Source organism: Phoca vitulina, unplaced genomic scaffold, assembly GCF_004348235.1.
Source record: "Phoca vitulina isolate PV1807 unplaced genomic scaffold, GSC_HSeal_1.0 scaffold6, whole genome shotgun sequence".
Lineage (NCBI taxonomy): Eukaryota > Metazoa > Chordata > Mammalia > Carnivora > Phocidae > Phoca > Phoca vitulina.
This window is the reverse complement of record NW_022589709.1, coordinates 58,079,089-58,102,070: the sequence shown is the minus strand read 5'-3', so window position 1 is coordinate 58,102,070 and position 22,982 is coordinate 58,079,089. Positions and strand designations below refer to the sequence as shown.

The 22,982-nt window shown below is 43.5% G+C and overlaps 1 protein-coding gene across 5 annotated transcripts in view; it reads left to right on the top strand.

Moving 5' to 3' along the window:
• Positions 1-6,015: 6,015 nt before the first annotated feature.
• MAST4 (microtubule associated serine/threonine kinase family member 4) overlaps positions 6,016-22,982 on the top strand; it is a 543,729-nt gene continuing 526,762 nt past the window's right edge. For all 5 annotated transcript variants that reach the window (XM_032404301.1, XM_032404300.1, XM_032404298.1 and 2 more), the window contains exon 1: positions 6,016-6,668. In XM_032404301.1, the coding sequence (XP_032260192.1) occupies positions 6,306-6,668 (363 nt within the window). In that variant the 5' untranslated portion in view covers positions 6,016-6,305. The remainder of the gene's footprint in view (positions 6,669-22,982) is intronic.

Here is a 22,982-nt window from a genome sequence, read left to right as displayed (position 1 = left end):
GGTGGGAGGGGCAGGAGGGAGAGAATCTCAAGCAGACTCCCCACTGAGCACAGAGCCCCATGTGGGGCTCGATCCCAGGACCCGTGAGATCATGAGCTGAGCTGAAACACTTAACCAACTGAGCCATACAGGTGCCCCTTAAGCACACATCTTTAAGTCTTACCTGCAACAGTTATTCCTTTGGTGTCTGCCTTTTGGTGATTCTCTATTTCCGTCTTCCTTTCCACATTTGTTAATTGGAGCTCTATTGTGAGGAAGCACTATCTCTGTTCCTCCATTTAAGTTTTTATTTCATTATTTATATGAATGTGGCTATTTATTTTATTCTATGCTTTAAAGTCCAAAACTATCATGATTTATTTTGTTGCTCAGATTGGCCTAGCTTTGGCCATTGGGAGCTCCATCATGGTGGCACCTATGTTCTTCTGACAAGGTCTTATCTTTTTTTGAGCATTTCCTTAATTTGTGGTACCATGAGTTGTTCCAGGCTCATCTTGTATTTCCCTGCCTTGGCCCTAAAATGAGCATTTCCCACCTAGGGAACTTGCTAAGTCATAGTGTCTAAGCTCCAACCCAAACCACTTATCAGAAAATCTTGGGGATGGGACACCAGTATATTTTAAAGTTCCATGAGTAATTCCAATGCGCAGCCAAGTTTGAGAACCAAACTAGAAGAGTACTTTGCTAACCTTAATGTGGCTATGAAGTCCTCACAAATCTGTTAAGATTCTGATAGTAGGCTTGGGGTTGGGGACTGAGATTCTGCATTTGTAATAAGCTCCTAGGTTGGCTTATTGGCAAGCCACACTTTGAGGGGCAAAGACCTAGAAGACCCTATTTCCTCAAGTACAAAAAGCCTTAAAAATTACTCCTAGGGTTGCAAACTGGCTCATGGCTGTGGAAGGAGTTGCTACTTCCTAGGTTACTATTCAGCATCATTTTATTTTCTAATTAGTTGGGGTTTAGTGATGGAAGGAACTACTTGCCAAGCAGTGTAGACAGAGTCAAGGAAATTACCTCTATGAATTGAAAATGGGAAACAGAACCATTTGACTCTGAAAGCAAACCAGTATAATGAATAAAAATGAGTAAATGCGTTTGCTTGTTTTCTGTTTCCTAAACCGGCAAAGAGTACTGAATAAATTTTTTTGAAAAATGAAGAGTGATAATAAAAGAACATTTCATGCTGAAAGCATAACAAAAAAATCCTAGATGTGAATATTCATCTTGTCCATCTTGGAAAGACAAATGCAAAAGATTGGAGTCTTCTGTGGGAAATAGGTCACCATTTTGAATTTTGTTTAAACAGAATCCTCGAGGGAACATTATCCTCAATTCTTTTTGTGTATTAGCTCAGTTTTTCCACCTGTTTTCAGCACATGCATATTCCTGCCCAGCTGCTAAGCTGTCTTGGTCTCTCAAAGGTAGTTCTACTCCAAGAGAATAGGAGCAAAGTGATCCAAAGAGACATCCTTGCGGTCAGTCAGGCTCATTCTAGTCACCTTCTACAGAGCCATGCACATTTGCCCTGTAAAATGGCTCTTTGATTTCCAAATTAGGAACACCTTCAGTAATCCTTAAGCTTTAGTATACTTGACACTCCCTTGGAATGGTGCTTAAAAGTGCTGATTCCCAGACCTTCGGTCCGGCCAGGGAATCGGCCTCGTTTGTTCTTGTGTTTGCATCCTGATCTGATGGGGGTGTTCCACGGACAAATCACTGAGGAACCTTGATCTAAGAGATCAGATCAGCAGCATCCTCCCCTTTGGTCTGTTGCAGGCTTATTTTAATTTGCTAACATAGCTTAGTTTCCCATCCTTCTCAACCTCTAGGTCAGAGACTCCAACAGCTGCAAGTCACATTACTACTCTTCCTCCCTTGTCCTTTTCAACCATCATTTAAAAATTCTACTTATCTTCTGGAACCTTGTCCTGTAACCCTTCCTTTCCTAGAGCCTTAGATACAAACAAAAGCCTGAGAAACCGTGGGAGCTTTTCCTCCCAGCTGGGTGGTCAGAAATAGCCATGGGCTGTATTATGCTACTCCTTCTGGTTTAAATCAGAAACCGCAGTCTAGGCCACTTCAATGACCACCTCTTCATTGATATTTACTTTGTCCTGAAATTGCATTTCATTGGTCAAGGGGGAGCAGGCAAATCTATCATTAATAATGATAATAAAAAAACCTGCCATAAGTATAATATCATTATCTTCATAATCTAAAGATAATATGACAGTGTATTAAATAGGAACATATTTACTTGTAATTTTGCATAAAATGTGTGTTTGGAGTTGATGATGCCCTAATTTCATGTAGGTAAGATGGAAGGACAATTGATTTCAATTTTATTAAATCATAAACCTAATCTTTAAGAGGAAGGTCAAAACCACGGGAATGGACTAAGGATGTGATGACTTTTCCTCCAACATCCTCCATCTCAGAGAGACAAGAGCTTGACATTCACACTCGGCCTCACCCACAGAACAGAGAGTGGCAGAGACAACAGAGACTCCCAGAGGCAATATCTCCAGTTACTTAGGAGAACAACATAGAAAACTAAGGCAAGTGTTTAATCACTGAACACGATAAACACTTACTCTAGTGCCCAGGGGTTCTTGTCTTTGAACCAAGCACTTGCGAGCATGTCTCGTACAATGTATGGACACCTCTTACCTTGTCCTTCCTTGTCTGTAGGCCGGTCTGGTTCTGTCATACGAAGCTACACCAGTGGCTTCCCAAGAGCTCTAAGTCATTTTTATTTTTCTGGCTCTTGACTACAGTGACAATACAGGAAAAAAGCCATACTTTTATACCTAACATTAGGGACATTTATGAGAAGTCCTTTTGGTGGGATACTTTCCTTGACACTGAGGAAGATGATTATAATTTATCAGATAAGAAAGGTGAACCACAGCGTTTTCATAAATCAAAACTGATTTTGTTCCAGTGGTTTGGCCATACCTCAGCATTTGTCCATAGGTCTAACTGTGATATTTTTTAGGGAACTAGCCTGACCTTCTGATCACCTTCTATTTATAGAGTCATCCTTTGAGTTTGCCTAGTTCTGGTCTGGAAACTCTCAGCCTGAACCATAGTCATATTTCCCTCATGGGTCAGCTCTGGGGATGATTAGGTACACTGCTTTTGACTGCATGTGTCAGAGTGGAGTGTGAAATATATGTAGCTGATCACAAACTAGCATTTTTCTTTTCAATAAAATATCAGACTGCATTGCTTATAGGAACTTAGGATAGGTATTATTTCATGGAATTTTATTTGTAGTTGTATTTATATATGTCATGAGTTGTAAAATATATCTCTTGTGCAGGGTTAAGGGTTTAAAAAGTTAAATACTGATCTAGGACTTGATTTTGATCAGTAGAGGCTAAGAGCATGAACGCTGAGGCTAAACTGTTCCTGACTCCATCACTTGACAGCTGTGTGACTTTGGGCAAATTACACAACTTTTCTGTGCCATAATTTTCACACATTTCATGTATGTAATCTGAGAGTAATAATAGTGGCTACCTCATAAGGTTGACATGAGGATTACAAAATTAACATTTGTAAAGTGTTTAAGAACATTGTAAGTGTCTGATAAATGTTTGTGAGAAATACAATCTGTTCTCCAAGTATCCTTTCATATTCTTTTACATACGGAATCAAGAAAACAGTGTTCCTGCTCTGTGGATATTTGTAATGTAGCATGTAAATATGTGCTTGAAAAAGTGGTGTGTTCTGAATAGCATTATACTGGAATGTTTACCAGTGCCTTGGACGCAGACCGGTGGGTTCGAACCACAGTTCTATATCTCGCTTGCTGTCTGACATCTGGCAAGTTACTTGACTTTGCAGATCCTCAGTTTATCTATAATAGTGGGGCTAATAGAGTCTGTCTTATAAGATTGTTGCCAGGGTTAAATGAGACCACCTATAGACAATGCTTAGGGCTCAAGGAAGAATCGCTATCATCGTTTCTCCTGTTAGTAATTCAGATCATGTCATTGCCTCTTCTTTCCCCATGCACTGAAAAGCAACTCCTCTTTTTCTTTCATGTGAATGGTTTGCTTAAGTCCCGATTTCACTTTGGCTCTGGCGAATCAACCACATAGGGGTTCGGATAAAGACCTGTACTCCTGACTAGAAAAGCAATTGTGAGGCCCAGGGCTGGATTCTGACCGCCCCACTGTGCTCTCTCTTCAGGCTTGCTGTCACAACTTAGCCAAGTCACTAGAATTGTCCTTTTGCCTCAGCAGGATTCACATCCCCGCAGAAAATCCTGAAGTGTCACAATGCAAGCCTGACAACCAGAGCCTGCTTTGCAGTATGGCTGCCCATGGCAATAGGTTCATGCCATATTTCCTTCCCCTTCATCCTGGGGGGAGGAAACTGATCAGGACAAAGCTTGCTGTCCAATATAATGAAGTACTTTGTGTGATGTATCACTTGTAAATACCATGATAGCATAAAAGGGCTCATTAGCTGAAGGGGCTTTCAACTCCGGTCCTTCAGTTCTTAAGGACCTTTGGCAAAACTGTTCCGATAAAGAGAAAGCTAAGATTCTTGAGGACCTGTTAACTGTTTTTCTGTAACTCTCCCCCCTTCTCCCATGACACATTGTTCTTGTAGCACTACCACAGCTTTAAAAAATTAATAGTGGAGCTATATTATGCAGCATCAATCTCTTGTATGACCATAAGCTCCTCAAGGGCAGGGGACTGGCCTTATTCATCTTTGTATCCCCTGCAAGCACCTGGCACACATTTCAATCAGTGTCTGTGGAATTTAATCAGGTTGAATTTATATCTCAGGTCACTGCCAGATCTCAGAATAGGGCTGGAGCTGAAGGCAAGTAAGGAGTCATTTATTTCCCACTCCTAAACCGAGTGCTGGCTTCCAAGAAATATAAGTCACCCAATCATCCCGAAGGATGCATTTTCCAGCCCAAGGGATGGCCGGAAGGTGATTCTTGTGCCTTTGGTGAAAGTTTTTTCTCCTAGTTCTTAGGGGTAAGGAAAATGAAGCACCTGGTCTTGCTTCCTGCTGGTTTACAATCCGGAGCTAGGAGAAAGTAAACTGGAAATGCAAACTCTTTTCATGCTCTGCTTAGCTGATGTGGAGAGACAGGCAATTGTTAGGGCCACAGAGCCCTTTCTAATTCAACTTTGTTTAGGGCTGGGCACAGTACTGGGCACATTGTTGTTCCCAATTAAATATAGGGGCATTATTTGTTATTTTCTTCCCTTTCAGAGGTACAAGTAGTTGACTTAAACCCTTAGTTTATACACAGAAATAAAGAAAATAGTCTTTGGAAAACTATCCATGTTTCCAAGCCAGGTACGCTGCTGAGGCACACACATATATATGTGTGTGTGTGTGTATGTATACAATAACTATCTATCTATCAATTGATATGTTCAGCTTATAGCCTGACAAGACAGGTATTGTCTCCATTTCCAGTTGAGGAAACTGAGGCCCAAGGAGTTTAAATGGAGAATCCCGGATTGGTTATCAGGTCCGTTTAGATCTAGTCAGTCAGCATAGCACGAAGTTTCCCCCTTTCTCCTCCAGCAAGCGTGTGGGTGTTCCCTTTACTCCTAAAGTCCTACTACTTTTCTTCTGGTCCGTTTTCTCGATTTTACTTTTTTGAAACAAAGTCCAGTTCTTCTTCAAGGTCTCACCGCCCCCTCAGCCATCTCTCCACTGCGTTCCAAGGACGGCCAGCCGCTCCCCCGCCAAGTTCGGAATTCCAGCCTTTGGCTCCGACTCCGGGTTCCACTCCCACCCTCCAGGGTCCCCCCCCTCCTCCCCCGACTCCCTGTGGCCCCAAGCGCTCCGGCCGGATCCCGCAGTCCGAGCCTCGGCCCCGCCTTCCCTACCTGACGCCCGTGCGGCCGGGGGCGCCGCAGCCTCCGCCCACCGGCGCGGCTGCCCTGCCATTGGCTCCCCGGGCTGCCCGTCTCCTCCGCCGGCCCCGCTCCTGCCCGGAGGCAGGTTTTGCTGGCGAAGCCGCAGTCCGGGCGGCGCGGGCGCAGCGCGCAAGGGTTGTGGAACGCGCGGAGTCGAGCTGGCCTGTCCCCGCGCGCGGGAGCCCCCGTCGGCCGCCAAGTCTGGGCGGCTGGTAACTTGGCGGCGGTCTCCGGCGGCCGTGCTGCGGCCATGTAGTCGCCGGCGGGGCTCCCCGCAGCCCGGGAGCGTCAGCGAGAGCGACCCGGAGCCGCGCAGCCCGCAGCTTTCCCTGGAGACGCTGAGCGCGCGCCGCGTCCCCGCCGCCCCTCGGGCCGCACTTTGGGCGCGAGAGGGAAATGGGGGAGAAAGTTTCGGAGGCGGCGGAGCCGGTGCCTCGCGGCTGCAGCGGCCACCGCCCCGAAGCTCCCGCCCCTGCGGTGGCCGCCGCGTCCTCGCCCGGCGCTTCCTCGGCCGAGTCCTCCTCGGGCTCAGAAACTCTGTCGGAGGAAGGGGAGCCCGGCGGCTTCTCCCGCGAGCAGCAGCCGCGGCCGCCGCCGCCGCCGGGCGGCGCCGGAGGTGTCCGGCCGCCCGCCGCGTGGGCTCCCGCGCGCGTGGTGCTTGAGCTTGGAGTCTGTGCGCGGCCGCCGCAGCTCCCCGGAGGAACCGCGCCACCCGCGCCCCGGGGCAGCAGCGCGTCCCAGGAGGAGCAGGATGAGGAGGTGGGCCCCGCCTTCCCCCGCTCCCCGTCCGGGTCCCGGCTGTCGGGAGACCTCAGCTCTCCGCCCAGCGCGCGGCTGGTGGCAGGGCGCACCGGGGCAGGAGGAGTGGGAGGGACCCCAGGTGCTCTGCCCCGAGGCCGGGGTGATGGCAGTTAGGAGCCTCCTGGTGGGTTATTGACTTCCCGTGGCTCTTACCTCCGTGTGTGTGTGTCTTCAGGTGCTGGCTGATAGTGTGCTTTTCAAGATGTCAAAGCAGCAAACTCCTTAATGTCTGTATCTGCTACGGTGGGTCTGGGAATGCATGTGATCGAGACGCCTAGCTTGTCCCCACAACTAAGAGCTCATTTTCCGAAGTGGGCGGTGCTTCCCGCCGAAGCTGTCGGGCCAAGGGGGAGTGTGGTGAGGGGATGGGTGTGAGGGGAAGAGATGGTGTGTGGGTCCTGGCGGACGAGTGGGAGCAGTACCCGCCGAGTTGTGCGGAGGCGTGTCAGTGACGCGGGCCCCCGGGATCCCCTGCGGGTGGTTTTGGCTGCTCCGCGCAGCGTCGGTCTTCTGAGAGAGGGGGACTCTCAGCTCTCCGTTCGCGGCGCTGACATACCCGCCTGCAGCGCCCATTCGGATTGTTCCGGGGTGTCTAGATGCGTACTGATCGTCAAACTGGATAGAGAACCTGTCATTTCCTTCGGGGGCGGGGGAGTGGGGCTGTGTCCATCCTGGTTTCTTGGAAGAACGTTCTTCCAAAACTTGTGGGTCGCGTCCCGACACGTTGAGCATATGACTTCGGTGTCCTCTCCACTGCTTTCCTTGCTTTTTGTTTTTGTTTTTTTTTTCCGGCCTTTGGAGCACAGGAAGCATAGGGTTCTTCATTATCTTTAAGATTGTTTTCTTTGGAGGGTGGTTGTGCGGAAGTTATCTTGGTCAGGCAGGGTTATAAATAAAACATCATTCTAACATAGATTCCTTGTGAAGTTAATTGTTCAGTACCAGAATCCTATTTTTCTCCTCTCCGATGGGGTTAGCTTTAATAAGTAATTGTCTTTGTCTCGCAGAATAAGCAAGTTGAGGTCAGTGTCCTGATGTTGGCCCCCAGGGACCTCAGTCTAGACGCAAAGAGTGGATCTGGCACAAGGTGGAGGAGTGAAGTTCTCGCTGTCAGGTCAATGGCTAGCCTTCTGACAGTAACCCTGACTGATTTCCCAGTGCCCAGGAGGATTGTAAGGATCCTGGACAGGTGTCTGGAGACCTTTCTAGAACTGTCTCTGCTCCTGAGTTGTGAGGCCTTGGGTGAATTGTTGCATTCCTCTGGCCTTCAGTTTTATCTGTAAAATGAGGTGTTTGAACCAGTTAACTTCAAGGTCAAGTTCATTTCCACATGAATACTTTTTTTTTCTTTTTTTTTTTTTGCTGATCAGGAATTTAGGATGAATCAATCATTCAGATTGATCCTAGGGACAGGATGCCAGGAGTTAAGCTGAGTGCCACACCTACCACAGAGCTGTCAGGGTCCCTCAATGGTTGCGTCTCATTTTGAAGATGCCAGACATGTGCCAGGTGTTACCCTGTGATACCTGCCTCAACTTTCAAGAGGAGCACACTTGTCATTGGGCAGCTGGGGGTAAGCCCTAACTCAGTGATTTACCACTGGATTCTCATTTAGTGTTGTCATTAGTAGAAAAGATGCCCCCTGTTTTCTGTGTAGCTAGGAGAGGGTGCTTTGGTGTAAATGACATGGTCTTGCATATCTTGGGGAGGGGGGGAGTAGGGAACTTCTCACTTTGGATCCTGATTCTGTAGCTGATTTATTGCCTGGCCTTAGAGTGACTGTGTTTGACTTTCTTGGAAGTGGATATAATGATAGCTTATTTCACAGGCAATGCAGTGAGGACTGGTTGATGGAAACACATTTTGGAAAGTGGAATGACTAAATAACATTGGTCAGTATTCGTGAAATCTCAGAATTGGATGTAAACTGATATAGTATTGCAATTTATTGTGTAACTTACTCTGTGGCAGGGGTTACTGGAAATTATCCAGGAGTGGAAATCTTGACTTGCTCTGAGGATTTTAAAGTGCAACTGTAACTGTGGAGTTTTTACCTCCTCACGAGTACAGAAGTAAGAGTCTTGGTGAAAGGCCTTGAAGTCCAGTGCGCTTTTTCTGTTTTGTTTTGTTTTTTTCCCACAGGTGATCATATGGTGCAGTGATATTTTTAACTTTTGAGGGGATTGTGGGCTTCCTTGAGAATCTAATGTAAGCTCTCCACCTGCTCCTAAGAAAATGCACATAGCTATAAACACCGTTCCAGAGGGTTCAGTCAGGTTACAAACACTAAGTTTAGTGCGAAGACCTGGGTTTGTGTCCCAGCGCTGCCACATTAGCTAGATGTGGGATTGTGGACCATTCAGCTCATGTAAGCCCTGGTTTTTGCACCGTTAAATGGGAATAATAATGATAAGAGTTGGACATTCTATACATGCCATTTAATTTAATCCTAGCACAGTATCTAACATGTAGCATTATGTGCTAAGTAAATATTAATTTTTCAAGTTAATTTGTGATGAAAATTTTGTGAAATGGAAGTATGAACTTGGGCTGGCTTGTTATTTTTATTTATGCATAAATAACCTGCTGCTTTGAGAGAACCTGAGGCTGTGTCTGTTCAGGTTATTCTCATTTTATTAGCATAAGCTGGAAAACAGATTTTATTTGTATCAGGTTGTATTATGGCAGGGCAAAGTTAGTGTAATGTTAGTTATACTACAGCAAGGCCCTGAGTATAAAGCATTAAGAGGCTTAAGTGCAACCCATAAAATGGGAAGAGGTTCATTTAGATTTTGAAATTGTTATGTCTAGCTTGGGAGAGTCCTTGCTTTCCAAAGTGTGTTTTTTCTTTTTACAGTAACTTACTGCGTCACTTGTTAAAGAACAGCAAAATTCAAGTATGTAGTGTGTAATTTCGGTGCTAATTTTTTTGGCAACCTTGTTAAAGCTGATTTGAATATATCTAGTAGTGTCTTGTAGTATTTTGTATTTTATCTCACTATCAGTATGTGTGTGAACTTACTAAGGATTATTGACTTAAATCAGCCCTTTACGCTTTTGGTGCTTAAAACCAATGGTTTAAGAAGGCACGGACTGTAGTTCTTTTGTACTTAAGTGAAACACTGGAGAGTTAGAGATGGCGCATGTCATTTGGTTTAATAAACTGCATCTCACTCCCTCTGCTGCTTTCTTAAGCCTGTGCATTTGGAGTCTGTGGGTTTTGAGGGGTAGTGGGCTCTATCAGTCTACAGTGATCTAGATTGGAGGACTGTTCCTCTGATCACATTTCTCAGATAGACTTTTAGGCACTTTGCCCTGTCCTTTCCCAAAGCAACTGGTGATGACACTAGTGAAATACTCAGGTGCTATTTGCTGTTTCACTGAACTCCTCGAGGGCAGGGATTTTGTTCCGTATGCCTAGCACAGTACCTCTGATACATTAGTAGGGTCGCAGTGAATATGTGTTGAATGAATAAGGAAAAAAATGACATCTTTGAAAATAGTTGTGCATTTGATTGAAGGGTGACTGTATGTGTATTCATTTGTTTTTGTCTATTGTGAGTTATGCTCAGACCTCTGTATCTCTTAATAAAAATATCTCATGGATCCAGGTTTTTTGTTTTTGTTTTTGTTTTGAGAAGGGGAAAAGGGGGAGGACAGGACAGAGGGACAGGGAGAGACTCTCAAGCAGGCTCCATGCCTAGCATGGAGTCTGATGCAGGGCTGGATCTCACAACTCTGAGATCATGACCTGAGCCGAAATCAAGAGTCCAATACTCAACCGACTGAGCCACCCAGATGCCCCAAGATGCAGGCAAATTTTGAACAAAGCTAAATCACTGAGGTTCTATTCAAAATAACCTTTGAAGGGACTTGTGTATTAAGTCTGCTTTTCACAGTGTATATTAGAACTTGAAACTTTGAAGGATTCTTGGAATGGCCAAAAAAAAGTCTTAGTGGTTGAAAGGATTTTCAACTTGATATAAAGTGGCTCATTTATACTCTGTGACATTAAAGGGTTGGTTTTGTTGACATAGGTTGGGAAACAGTTTCCTGTGTTACAATAGGCATGGTTATGGGACGTCTTTGAACTGTTCTATTAAGTAGTGTTTGAGTTTGAGTACTGCTTTTAGCAAAGTTGGGGTGTGTGTGGGATTCCTGCACATGACTATGATGTAGCAGATGAATTTCTGGTGTTGATTGGTTGAGAAAAGAAATAGCAAAAAGCAACCATGGATTCAGTAAAGCTTTTCTTCTCTCTCTCTCTTTTTTTAAGGTTTTGTTTATTTGAGAGAGGGTGCATGCACGTGCGAATGAGCATGGGGGGGTAGAGTGGGGGCAAAGGGAGAGGGAGAAGCAGACTCCCTGCTGAGCACAGAGCCTGACTCAGGGCTCTATCCCAGGACCCCGAGCTCATGATCTGAGCCAAAGGTAACCGCTTAACCGACTGAGGCACCCAGGCGCCCCTCAGTAAAACTTTTCTTGAGTTTGTATTTTATTAATCACAGCAGCTACATAATTTGAACAAAGGTAGTGCATAAATCTTGGTGCATTTATTATTTAGTCTCCTTTCTTGGCTCACTATTACAGTAAGAAAGCCATGAGTTCAGAGAATCAGTAAAGCAATATATATTGCATGAAACTCTTATGAGGCACGGCCTCAGCTATGTATTCCCTCAGACTTAGTGGATACTACATATGAATGGATCCAGAGAGTGGGTGAGACAGAGATAGCTTGGATCTCATGAAGCTTCTAGTGTAGTTGGGGGAGATAGTCCCTAAACATACAATTATTAGTTGGTTTCAAAGGTGATAAATGGGTACAGAGGAGCAGACTGTGAGGGAGTGTGTCTGTATCATGTAACTCATTCAGTCTGGGAGGTGAGAAGTGCCTCACCGAGGAGGTGATATTTGAGCTGAGACCTAATGGATGAGGGGGAAATAGCTGGGAGGAGGGAAGGGGTCAGAGCGATGCAGAGAACAGGAGGCTGTGAAGCAGGAGAGAGTATGGTGGGTCTTTAGGTTGTTTTGCATGGAGGAGGGAGCATAGCATCAGATGATGCTTGAGAGAGATGCCGTAGGTCATCCAGAACCTTTTGGACTTCATTCCAAGGGTACTGGGAGCCATTGAAGGATTGAATCAAGAAAGTGGTATGATAAGATTTGTGTTTTGGGAAGGCGGGAAGCATGAAGCCCAGCTGTTGGGAACTGCTTGTGTAGCCCGTTTAAATGTTTCAGGGTTGGAGTTGATGACCTAGAAGAGGGCATCTTAATAAATGGTGTGTACATGGAACAGGGGGCTCATTCCTGGTAGTTCAGGTTCTCCAGGTAAACACATGGGACATATCGTAGGAGAAGAATTTAGCTCTTCAAGAGATTATGGTAGTGTGAGTATTAATGTTCCTTTTCACTGTCATGTTGCCTTGAGCCTATTATTTTCTTGGAGGAAAAACTTTATTAATGGGAATGGTGACTGAGAAGAGGGCCTTTCCGTTGTTCATTTCCACAGTAAATTGCAGGAAAACATTTACCCAAGGTGAATACAAGGTGAAATTGCCCTGAGATTGTATGAGCTTCCCTGTTGATGGGAAGTGTGGTGTTTGTGAGCTAATACACACTATGAGAGTTTAGCTTGTTTGCTTGTATTTTTCTAAAGGAGGAAGGGTCAGCATCAGAGAACTAAAGACTTTGCTCTTTCCACCTCTGGTCTGAGGTATTCTAGGGAAAAGTCAAGTATTTATATTTTGCCACTGTTTTACAGTGATAAAGCTATGTATTCTCTCAGACTTAGTGGATACTACGTATGAATGAATCCAGTTGTTTCTCAGTTTGTCCCTTTAAGGAGGGATATGGAAGAACTGTAATATGGAGTGCAAACATGATAAACTGTAGAAAGAGCTTGTTAGAAAATTTCTCACAGGGACGCCGGGGTGGCTTGTCAGTTAAGCATCTGCCTTCAGCTCAGGTTATGATCCCAGGGTCCTGCCTGCCACTCCCCCTGCTTGTACTCTCTCTCTCTGGCAAATAAATAAATAACATCTTAAAAAAAAAGAAAAGAAAATTTCTCACAATGAGGAGGATCCATAACAAGGTGGCATGGCATTGGAGAAAACTGAGTGCAGTGTATGCGTATGCATGCATGGACATTTATATCTTAGAAAAGATGATTATGCTTTTTAGATGGAAGAAACCCCATGCCATTTATAATCACATTATCACAATCTGTAGTGTTGTCTGGAAAGGGCTTGTCCTCCTCTCCTTCATCCCGTCAGGGCTAGCAGCCAGTTTTTCTCTGCTCTAGGGGCCAGGGTCAGTAGTGCCTGAGGGTACAGAATAACGACATTAGTTCAGCCACTTACAGATTGTGTGACTTTGGAAAGGTTATTAATGCTGAGACTGCTTCCTCATCTGTAAAATGGGCATGACAGTGTTCATTGCAGAGGGTTGTCATGAGAATTAATGAGATGTTTTATAGAGTCCCCAGCATGATGCCTGGCACAGGTTGTGTGACTTTGGAAAGGTTATTAATGCTGAGACTGCTTCCTCATCTGTAAAATGGGCATGACAGTGTTCATTGCAGAGCGTTGTCATGAGAATTAATGAGACGTTTTATAGAGTCCCCAGCATGATGCCTGGCACATAGTATGCATTCTGTAATGGCATTTGTTATTACTACTGAGTATGGAAGAGCTGGTTTATGCACGATGTCCACACCATAGCCAGGAATAATTAGAAGCCTAGAGGTCCTTTCCCTGATGGAGTATGCTACCAGCGTGTTTTGTTGGTAGACCTCACAGGCCCTTTCATTCATGGGTGGGTAGATATGTAACATAGTTATCACTTTTAATTTCATAGAGCATTTCTTATAATGTACTAACAGGAAAGCTTTACGGTGTATGGTTCATTAACCCTTCTATTAAGAAACTATCTCTCTTTTACTCATGGAACCTGCTCTTAGTGACCATTTATTAAATAATATCCTAAAAGACTCTATGCACGTAAATTACTAGCTGTGCCCAGGGATTTAGTCAGAAGGCAGCATGTCAGCCGTGTAGAGAGGCTGGTGAGATGACCATGAGCTTAAGCGTCGTAGGTAATGATTTGGAGGCTGAGAAGGGAGTAACAAGACACATCAAATGATTTTTCTGGAAGCCAGCTTTGGTTCATATAAGCATAAGGGTCAGGTGGGACAAGGCAGGTGTTCGAGGGGCCACCCCAGTTTTGCAGAGAGGAAATCTGTTGGAAGTGTGATAGTATTTTTAAGAGTGCAAGAATTCGTGTATGTAAATTGTGGCCTCCCCCTAGCCCCCATTTGTTTTGTCCCTTTGGGGGCAGTGTAAACATGTCAACCTTCAAGGCAAAAATAAAAATAATCTCAGAGCACTTACCATATAACTCAAAAGCTGGTACAGGGACTGCAGTTTGTTTCCCTCTCACCAACTTGGTGTGCTGCCCTACGCGCCTAGGTCGCTATTTATATAACTTTGCATTGTTCAGTTCAGAGATTCTTGTTCTCTTATGTTTCCAATATTTTGTCTGATTTTTTTTTTTTAATCTGGTACTGTTGTTTTGGGTTAAAGCATAAGATTCAGCAGAAGTCTTATCCTCACAGCTTCTGTGTACTTGTCTCTTTCCCTCTCTATGTCTGTCTGTCTCAGCACACTCATCTTGTTCATAATCCCTGGGAAGGATAGATAGGAGAGAAAATTCCTCTCCTGAAGGTGAAATGTTGGTTCAGGACCGTGGTCAGCGGCACACATACAGTAAAGTCACACTTCAACGTATAGAACTTGTGTGCAGTTTCTGGTGGACTCTCCCACTTCTCTTAATGAAGAGCATTCACTGCTTATTTAATGATTTGAATTCATAACTGTCTCACATGTGTCTGTGAGAGCCTATGAATTTGTACCCTAAGCTTGTACTCTTTTGCCAGCCCATCAATTCCTTTCTTGGACACAGTCGATATAATTTTGATTATGGTACTTACTTCCACTGAACCTTTCAGCCCAAATGGTTTGTACTGATATTGGGGGCTGGGAGGAGGTAGAGATGTGGGAGGGAGAGATGTGGGAGGGAGAGTGGAAATACTGACAAATTGGCTTTCTTTTCTTAATTAATTTCATAGGCTATCATGTGGAAAATGAAAATTTAATTTTATTCTTGACTTTGTAATTTAGTGGTATTTTCAGTGGCTGGCAAGCTCACAGGTGCACCTTATTTAGTTTGGGTAGTGGAATGTACATTAATAAACTCACATCAGATGTGGGTCTTTTGGCCTCTGTCTTAGAACTTGGTCAGTTCCTTTTTTTTTTTTTTTTTAAGGTTTTATTTATTTAGTTGACAGAGAGACACAGTGAGAGAGGGAACACAGGCAGGGGGGGTGGGAGAGGGAGAAGCAGGCTTCCCGCCGAGCAGGGAGTCCGATGCAGGGCTCCATCCCAGGACTCTGGGATCATGACCCGAGCCGAAGGCAGACGCTTAATGACTGAGCCACCCAGGTACCCCTGGTCAGTTCCTTTTTTGATAAGCTGAGAAGGTAGGTATGTAGTTCACTCCTGGCTGATGATTTTGTGCCTTTCTATGCTTGTTTTGAAAATAATACCATCATATCTCTGGCTTCTGGTGTTAACATTTGTTTTTTAGGCATTTCTTTAGGCAGAGATGGATATACCTTTTCACTGTAGGAAGAACTCAAGTGCATTATCAGTGGAAGAAAAATAAAATTGGGTTAGAATTGGTTAAAATCTTATGTCACTGTACATGTCATTGGGACTTTGATTACATAAGTTACAAATTTAAAATTGCTTCTTAGGGTAATCATTGCTACCTAAACTACATTAAGGTGTTGAAATGGGATGCAGTGGTGATGAAATCTGTTTTGTGTATAAAGGTTAAGGGATTATTTCTACAAACAGCTTTTTTATGAATAAATCATATCTGTTAGGAGGGTGTCTAGCTCCTACACACATAACATAAACTCAAAATCTTTTTTGTTACTCCCTTAGTTTTAGCTGGAGTGCTTAGTTGAAATCATCTGAAGCTTAATTGATATGGTTTGAGGCTTATTTGAAGTCATCATCACCTCAGGCTTGTTTTAAAAGGGCAGCTGTGGGGCTTCTCCCTCAGGTGCAGCCAAGAGGAGGAGGGGAGAATTGCTCCAGACAGAAGGGCTGCCCGAGATGCTTGTTTGGAGACAGGTCACCATTGAAAAGTTTGACTAAAAGAGAACTTCACACTCCCCTTACATGAGTAGAGTACCTATCAGGAAGACTCAAGAAAAGGCTGTCCTTTCATTTTTGTGGCTCTCTTGTGACTAGTGAGTAGAAGCTTGGGGTTAAGTTGGTATGGCTTTAGTTTAAAGATTGATTATTCTGTGCATCAGAAAGCTACAGAGGAGGAGAGGCAAATGGCTTGTCAAATAAGGAAAGACTACCTTCTCTTTGCTCTGTGTATTGGTCTTTTAATTTATGTATCTATTGTTTGAAATACTACTTTTGTAGATTTTATTTAATGAACCACTTAATGTCTTTGGAATTTCTTGGTGTTTTGTTCTACAGATATTGACTAAGTTACCCTCATTAGCTGTTGACTGCTGGCTAGTAAGAGAAATAGGGTCTGAGTGGTTCTATGACCTTTTAGGACTAGTTTTAATCTGTGGTGATGGATGGCTTTTAGACACGGTGCAAAATTGCTATTTGAAGAAGAGATAAAATGGAAATTACAAGCTGGAACTCTCTTAATTTTATTAAAAAGTCAACATCACTTATTTTCAGGAGTTGGACTGTTGAAATTTGAACATTTCCACCTGGGGCAAGCTGAGGGTAACAGTTTTAAAATTAGGGAATAAGATCAGCTGGGAGGAGTTACACCTGTAGAGAAGCAACTTGACATTTTGGCATTTTTTTCTTTCTTCCCCTTCTGAAGCGTGGCTGTTGGCATTTTAAAAAGAACATGACAAACCACGTTAGTTGGAAGATTGTAGTAAACCTTCAGTTGAATAGAATGTTTGGGGGGAAAGCCTTTTTTGGTTATGAAATTGTAGGCTTCACCAGAAACTTAAAAGCTCTTTTTGTTCTCACTTTGTTTTCCCTATAATGTCCTGGTGTGGTTTCCGTGCTTTACTATTCTGTGAACAAGGTACATTTTTTTTTTTTTTTAATGATTTGACATCTTGTTATGCTTTAGGGCTCTCACTTTGGGCATCAGTCATCTTCGAAAACTATTGAAGGTGTGAAAGTGTGTAAGAGGAGGTAGAGGATGAGGATAAAAGTGCATGCACTGTTCATGAAAGTAGGTATTTTTTTTTAAACTTTAAAGGTTGAAGATAGCTCATGTTGTACACGTGAGACTAATGTAACATGTGCCTCAAGTATACTTAAAAAGTTGAAGATAGCAGGAGAAGTTCTTTATCCGAGGGTTGTGCTGCATCTCTTTGTTCCTGGGTTATTCCAGATCTTGTCTGTACTGTTAATATTTGTACAGGACTTCAGAGTGTGCCTAGCCTTTTCTGATTCTTCATTTGTTTTCTCCTGCCCATTTTGTACAGTTGTTTTGTGGTATCGTTGATAATTAATCTCTCTCCCCCACTAGATTGTGAGTTCCTCTGAGTGGGAACAGTGTCCAATCAAGTCAAATCCCTGCACCAGGAACAGTGCATGGTGTACAGTGGACAATGATATATTGCACAGAATTGCATTTGAGGCATATTGTGTGTCAAGACTTCATTCTGAGGGTTTTACATGGATTTATTCATTGAACTTTTACCAGAGTCTTTTAAAGTTTAATAATTCAGTTGGTCCACACTACCATGCTGTAGCTGTAGTGAAGTGATCTCGATGTTATACACTCTGCATTCCTTAAGGTCCCAGCCTCTTGATCCTCTCTATCCACGAACCTAGCACAGAACCTTAGACGATGTGACAGGAATAAACGAATAATCATTAATGAAAAGACTACTTAGCAGATAGATCTCTGTGCCTTTGGCATGAAGAGTTTGGCCGAAGAGTCTGTCTGTAGAACTTAAGGTCAGAGCTAAGATTTAAAGCTCTGATCCTGAGTTTTAGGTCATCAGTTAATGGGCTGAGTGAGTTTCTACAAATGAAGGTTTTAAACTATAAACTGATTTTTATTTTCTGGTTGGCTTTGGGAAAATGAATTCTGCTAGGATAATTTTCAGTTATTCATTACAATCACACTTGTAGCAGTGAGCCATTATTGGCCGCATGTTTAAAGGAATTATTTTAATTTCGGAGGAAATATTGATACTTAGCCTTAAAACATTAACAGTGATCCTGGGCTGTACTCACTGGTGCTTAGGAAAATGCTGCTGTCGGTGGAAATTGGTTGCAGGAATTCTGGTAATTTTATGAATAGTGGCTGAGTATTGGTGGAGGGGTTGGGGGCCTGAACTCTGTCTTGGCTTCTTACTAGGTGGATTATAGCCTCTGTGATTTTCACGTGTGTTGAAATAAGAGGTCCTTTTCAGCTCCAATCTTTTCTTTCCCTCTTACTACAGAAACATTGGAATTTTAAAGTTGTCATCAGTATATAATTTGTTCTAGAACTCTTTATTCACATTTTTCTTTTGACAGACTTGGTCACTGTGTTTCTGATTTGTGGATAGGCACATATTCTTGAAAGGAATTCTCACAAAGACATTTTCTCATAGGTTCTTCCTTTCAGATTATGCTGACTTAAACACAAGAAAAAAATGTTTCATGTTCCATTTTTATTCATCTTTTAAAATTACTCGGTATGTTTCTGTCAGTCATCAGAAGAAATGGAGGGTACTATTTCTTAACTCCCAATCCCTGCAGAGGAGTTTAACTCTGGATAACAAGGTCAGTTTTGTTTTTTGTTTGATGGTATAGCATACTGTTGCGTGCATCAGAAGTGATTGTTCTACGGGCATCTCAGTGGCTCAGTTAAGCGTCCAGCTCTTGATTTTAGCTTGGTCATGATCTCAGGATTGTGGGATTAAACCCCATTTAGGGCTCTGTGCTCAGCAGGGAGTCTGCCTGGGATTCTGTCTCCCTCTGTCCCTCCCTGTGCTAGGGTCCTCTCTTTCTCTCTTTTTCTGTCTCTCTCAAATATTAAAAAAAAAAAAGAGAGAAATGATTGTTCTAGGTGAAATTATAAAAGATGGTTTTTGATATTAGGTCCTGGAGACTCTCACTGCAAAATTGGGTCTTTTCCTTTAGAGCCGTCTGCAAATCCTTCCATCAGTGGCAGAATCTGCTTTTTATTTTACCCTGGGCTCCAGACAGAAAAGACTTGGTTTTGAAATTTTTTTGCTGCCCACAATTAATCTCTTTGGGCCACATAGCACATCACAAGTCTATCATTCCCATGTCCTAGACCAATGAATTGTGATTTAAAAAAATTCTTCGATTTGGAAGATTTGTATGGTGTCCGCTCTACCAGGCAGCCAGGGCTCTCCTGCACTGTTCTAGCTCCTAGCTGCCCAGCCTCTGGAGTAGACTAAAGTTTGTTTATGAAGTTAAATCAGAATAAAGAGAAATTTTTTTTAACCAGTGTGCTAACTTGTATTTAATTTTTTTTTTTTTAAGATTTTATTTATCTATTTGACAGAGAGAGACACAGTGAGAGAGGGAACACAAGCAGAGGGAGTGGGAGAGGGAGAAGCAGGCTTCCAGCCGAGCAGGGAGCCCTATGCGGGACTCTGGGATCATGACCTGAGCAGAAGGCAGATGCTTAACAACTGAGCCACCCAGGCGCCCCGTATTTAATTTTTTTTAAGAACAGAAGCTAGTATCTCTAGCCTAAATTGTTAGTCTTAGCGATCAGGGTTGTTTTATAAGTTTGTTTGAAAGTCCGTTGTTTGGAACTTGGCGTGTGAAGTCCCATACAGATGTAGTTTTAAAGGGTGATTGGGTTTCTAGATTAGCCTACAAAGCATAATTAACCTACAAACCACAATTAACCCCATAATGAATGGGCTACTGGGCGCAAGCCTCTTTTCTGTATAGTGTTGGGGGCAATATAGAAACTTCTGGAGGTGGATGCTGGTGGCACAAGGAATTATTGGTGTTCTTTCTCAACATCTGCACATGGGATGATCCGGGCCCTGCCCTGCCGGGCTTTCTCAGGGCCCAGGTGAGCCAGGGTAGAGGGAACTCTCACAACTCAGCCTGTACTCTGGCCATGTGGCAGCTCTGGGGCTCCTCCTGGAGGTGTGACAGTCACCCTCCTTTGTCCTAAGGACACCTTCAGGGATGCCCAAGACTCCTTCACATGTGGGGGCAAATCATTTGAAACCTAAGCAAAATGTCCACTGGTAGCTTTCAGTTCATTTCTAATGGGGGACACCTGTGAAGGCCAAGAATTTAAGGTGGAAGGTGGTTACCTCAGAAAACCCATCAGAATACCTTTTAAATAAACCAAGTACTACTAATGGAAAAAATTAAAACTGGGAGGCATTTGTCCAAAACATGTTTTCTTTGTAAATAAAATTTCGCTGTAGAGCAAATGATGGTCAGTCTCTCCCTCAGCAGCGGACACTCTTGAATTTCCCCTTGCTTTTTCTTTTATGTTAATTCCCATAACCAGATTTATCATTCATATATACATGAGGTTTTAAATAATTGCCACATACCCTCCTTCTATCGGGGAACTTGCATGTAAAGAAGTGTTTTTAGGGGCCTCTTTGTTTTCTGAACCCGACTGTGCGGAGACTGAGGAAGGGTCTCTGGCTGCATCATTCCAAGGAGAGGATGTTTTTGTTCAGAGCTGTCTGCTTTCTCTCTCCCTCTGTCTACCCTCCTCTCAGGAGGGAGTTAAAGCTAAGTGGTGGAATTAGTGCAATTGGTTCTTGTAAAGAGACAGTGAAGGCCCCATCAGCGTCGCTTACAGCTAAGTTCCACCAGTGGAGACGGCTCCATCAGAGACTCTCAGTGTCCCTTGAGAGACTCTCAGTGGTAATTAAAGGGAAACGGAAACACAGATTTTTAAAAAACGATAAATACAGGTTTACCAAGTGATTTCATAATGATAGGTGTAAGTCCTGCTGAGAAATGTCAGGGGGTGCTTACTTTATACTCAGGAAAATCCTGTGATCACTTGGGCACTGTGTTGAATTGTTCAGATACTATTACCTGCAGTTCTTAGGAATTTATTTTGACACTTAAGGACATCTAAGGATGTAAATTTAATTATTGCTGCTGTTCTCTCTGTGGGCGTAGATGAAAAGTGGTAGATTATATAACAGAATTACCATTACATTTTTTTTCAATCTTCTGCAGTCAGACTGATTTGACTTTGGGGGTGGGTAGCTTTCCGTTTGTGGGTAAAACAGTTGCTCATTTAGGATGTATTAGAAAACTAGGTCCTGTTACAGTGGTGTTTTCTGGGGTGGGGGGTTCATTTTAATGTAAACTTGTAGGCTGGAGCTAAGAATCTGGTATTATCCAAGTAAAGGGCTGGTGCCTCTCTTTCTTCCCATTGCCTTTTAGCCTGTACTTTCAGAGGACAGAAGGGGAGGAAATCCTAGTTGGCTGGATGGGTGGACACAGGATCCTGGGATGTCACTGTGTTACCTTAGCATGTTGTTTCGATAATAAGTGCTGGCAAAGGTGGCCTTGCAGGTGAGGTGTAGGACTCCTGCCTGGTACCCAAGCTGCTGCTAACCCTTCTTCTGGTGGGTTGGATCTGGTGTGCAGGTGCATGTTGTTTCTCTTTGTCAGGTCAGTAGGTATTTATTGAATTCACTTCTTGGAAAGCTCTGTGGGAGTTGGCAGGTGAGAGGGAAGGGAAGGATATACAAAAGAAATTTTTAAAAAATCTGGTCCTGCCTAAAGCAACACGCAGTCGGTTTAGGAGACGGAGCATACGTGGAGTGAGTTGACTTGAATGTGCACAGTGCACTATGAACAAGTGAGGATGTGATTCAAACTGAAGGTGGGTCAGGGGAGGGAAGGAAGTACAGGATCTACCTGATGGGATTTTCCTGAAAGAGGGTTTTCCTGGTGCCTTGAAGGTGAAAGTCTTGGAGACTCGGAGAGCAACAAGTTGTACCAGATAAAGGGATTTGCTGTAACAGGTAAGTTCACTAAGTATAGTTGTGGTCTTAGAAAAGTCTTTTATTTTTCTCTTCCAAAGTAATAATATTGAGAAGGAAGAGGAGTTGGTAGGTTGGTTTTTCCATATATTTATGGTTAATTCTTTGTGCTTGTGTAATTTAAAAATGCTAGTACAAAATACTACCAGGATTGTAGTATTTTCCTTAATACCGGTTTATTTATAGCTTCATAACTTTCTAATCAAGATTACTTTTTTAAAGATTAATCTTTCCCTAGATAATTAAGCAATGTTTACGACAGATACTGTTTTAGTCACTATGGTAAGGAACTTTGTGTTTTTGTTGGTGAGGGCAGAGTTCAGGGAGAAAGTATGTTTGGTAAGAATTTACCAGGTAAGCCATCTTGGGTACTATCTCTTGAGGATGGCACTTTCCTTGCTTTGGGATATCTTTCGATTACTCATTATCTGAAATCTGCCAAGTTTAGAGCAATGATGTTTTTGGCCCAGCTAGAATTTCAGACACTCCTTTAATCTTTTTCTTTTTTTTCTTCTCAACGTGCACTTGGAAAACTTGAAGGAGAAGTTCTTAACCTCTGGGTCTCTGGCAGGAATCATGCATGGCCTGTGTCAGAGTGGGGCTCCTGACATAACTGAGGATTTGACCTTTGGCCACGGTAACCCTGGATCTAGGAGCTTTTTGAGACCTCCGGGCCACGTGGGCTTGTTTTAAGGCCTCAGCATCCCTAGGCTAGCTCGTTTTATGAGGCAGATCTGTGATTTCATAAGGTAATTTCTCCAGGCCTGTCAGGGTAGCTAGTTCCCAGTGTTGGAGGTGGGGAGGAAAGTGAACCTCCTGAAGATAAAACCCACTTTCTATAAAACTCCTGGGACTTACTGTCTCCTTCAGGATTTTGCAAGCACAGGAGAAAATTCCTTCCCCAAAGAGTTAGGGATTCGGGTCTACTGGTGTGGGGATCATGTGTGATGGTGGTGGTTGCTTGCAAAAGCCACACTAAATTAGAAAGTAAGGCAGCAGGGGGTACTGGAGAAAGTGTGTATAGCGTGAGTGAGGAAAACTTCCTGGAGGTGGTGCTATAAAATGGGCAAACCAAAGTGGGATGATAAGGGCAGTTGTGCTTTAGTAAGTAACATTGAGCTCCCAAATGAACCTACTTTTAGCTCTGTTCTCTCTTCTCTGGCCCAGCGTGTCTTACCCTTCACTCTTCCCTCAGG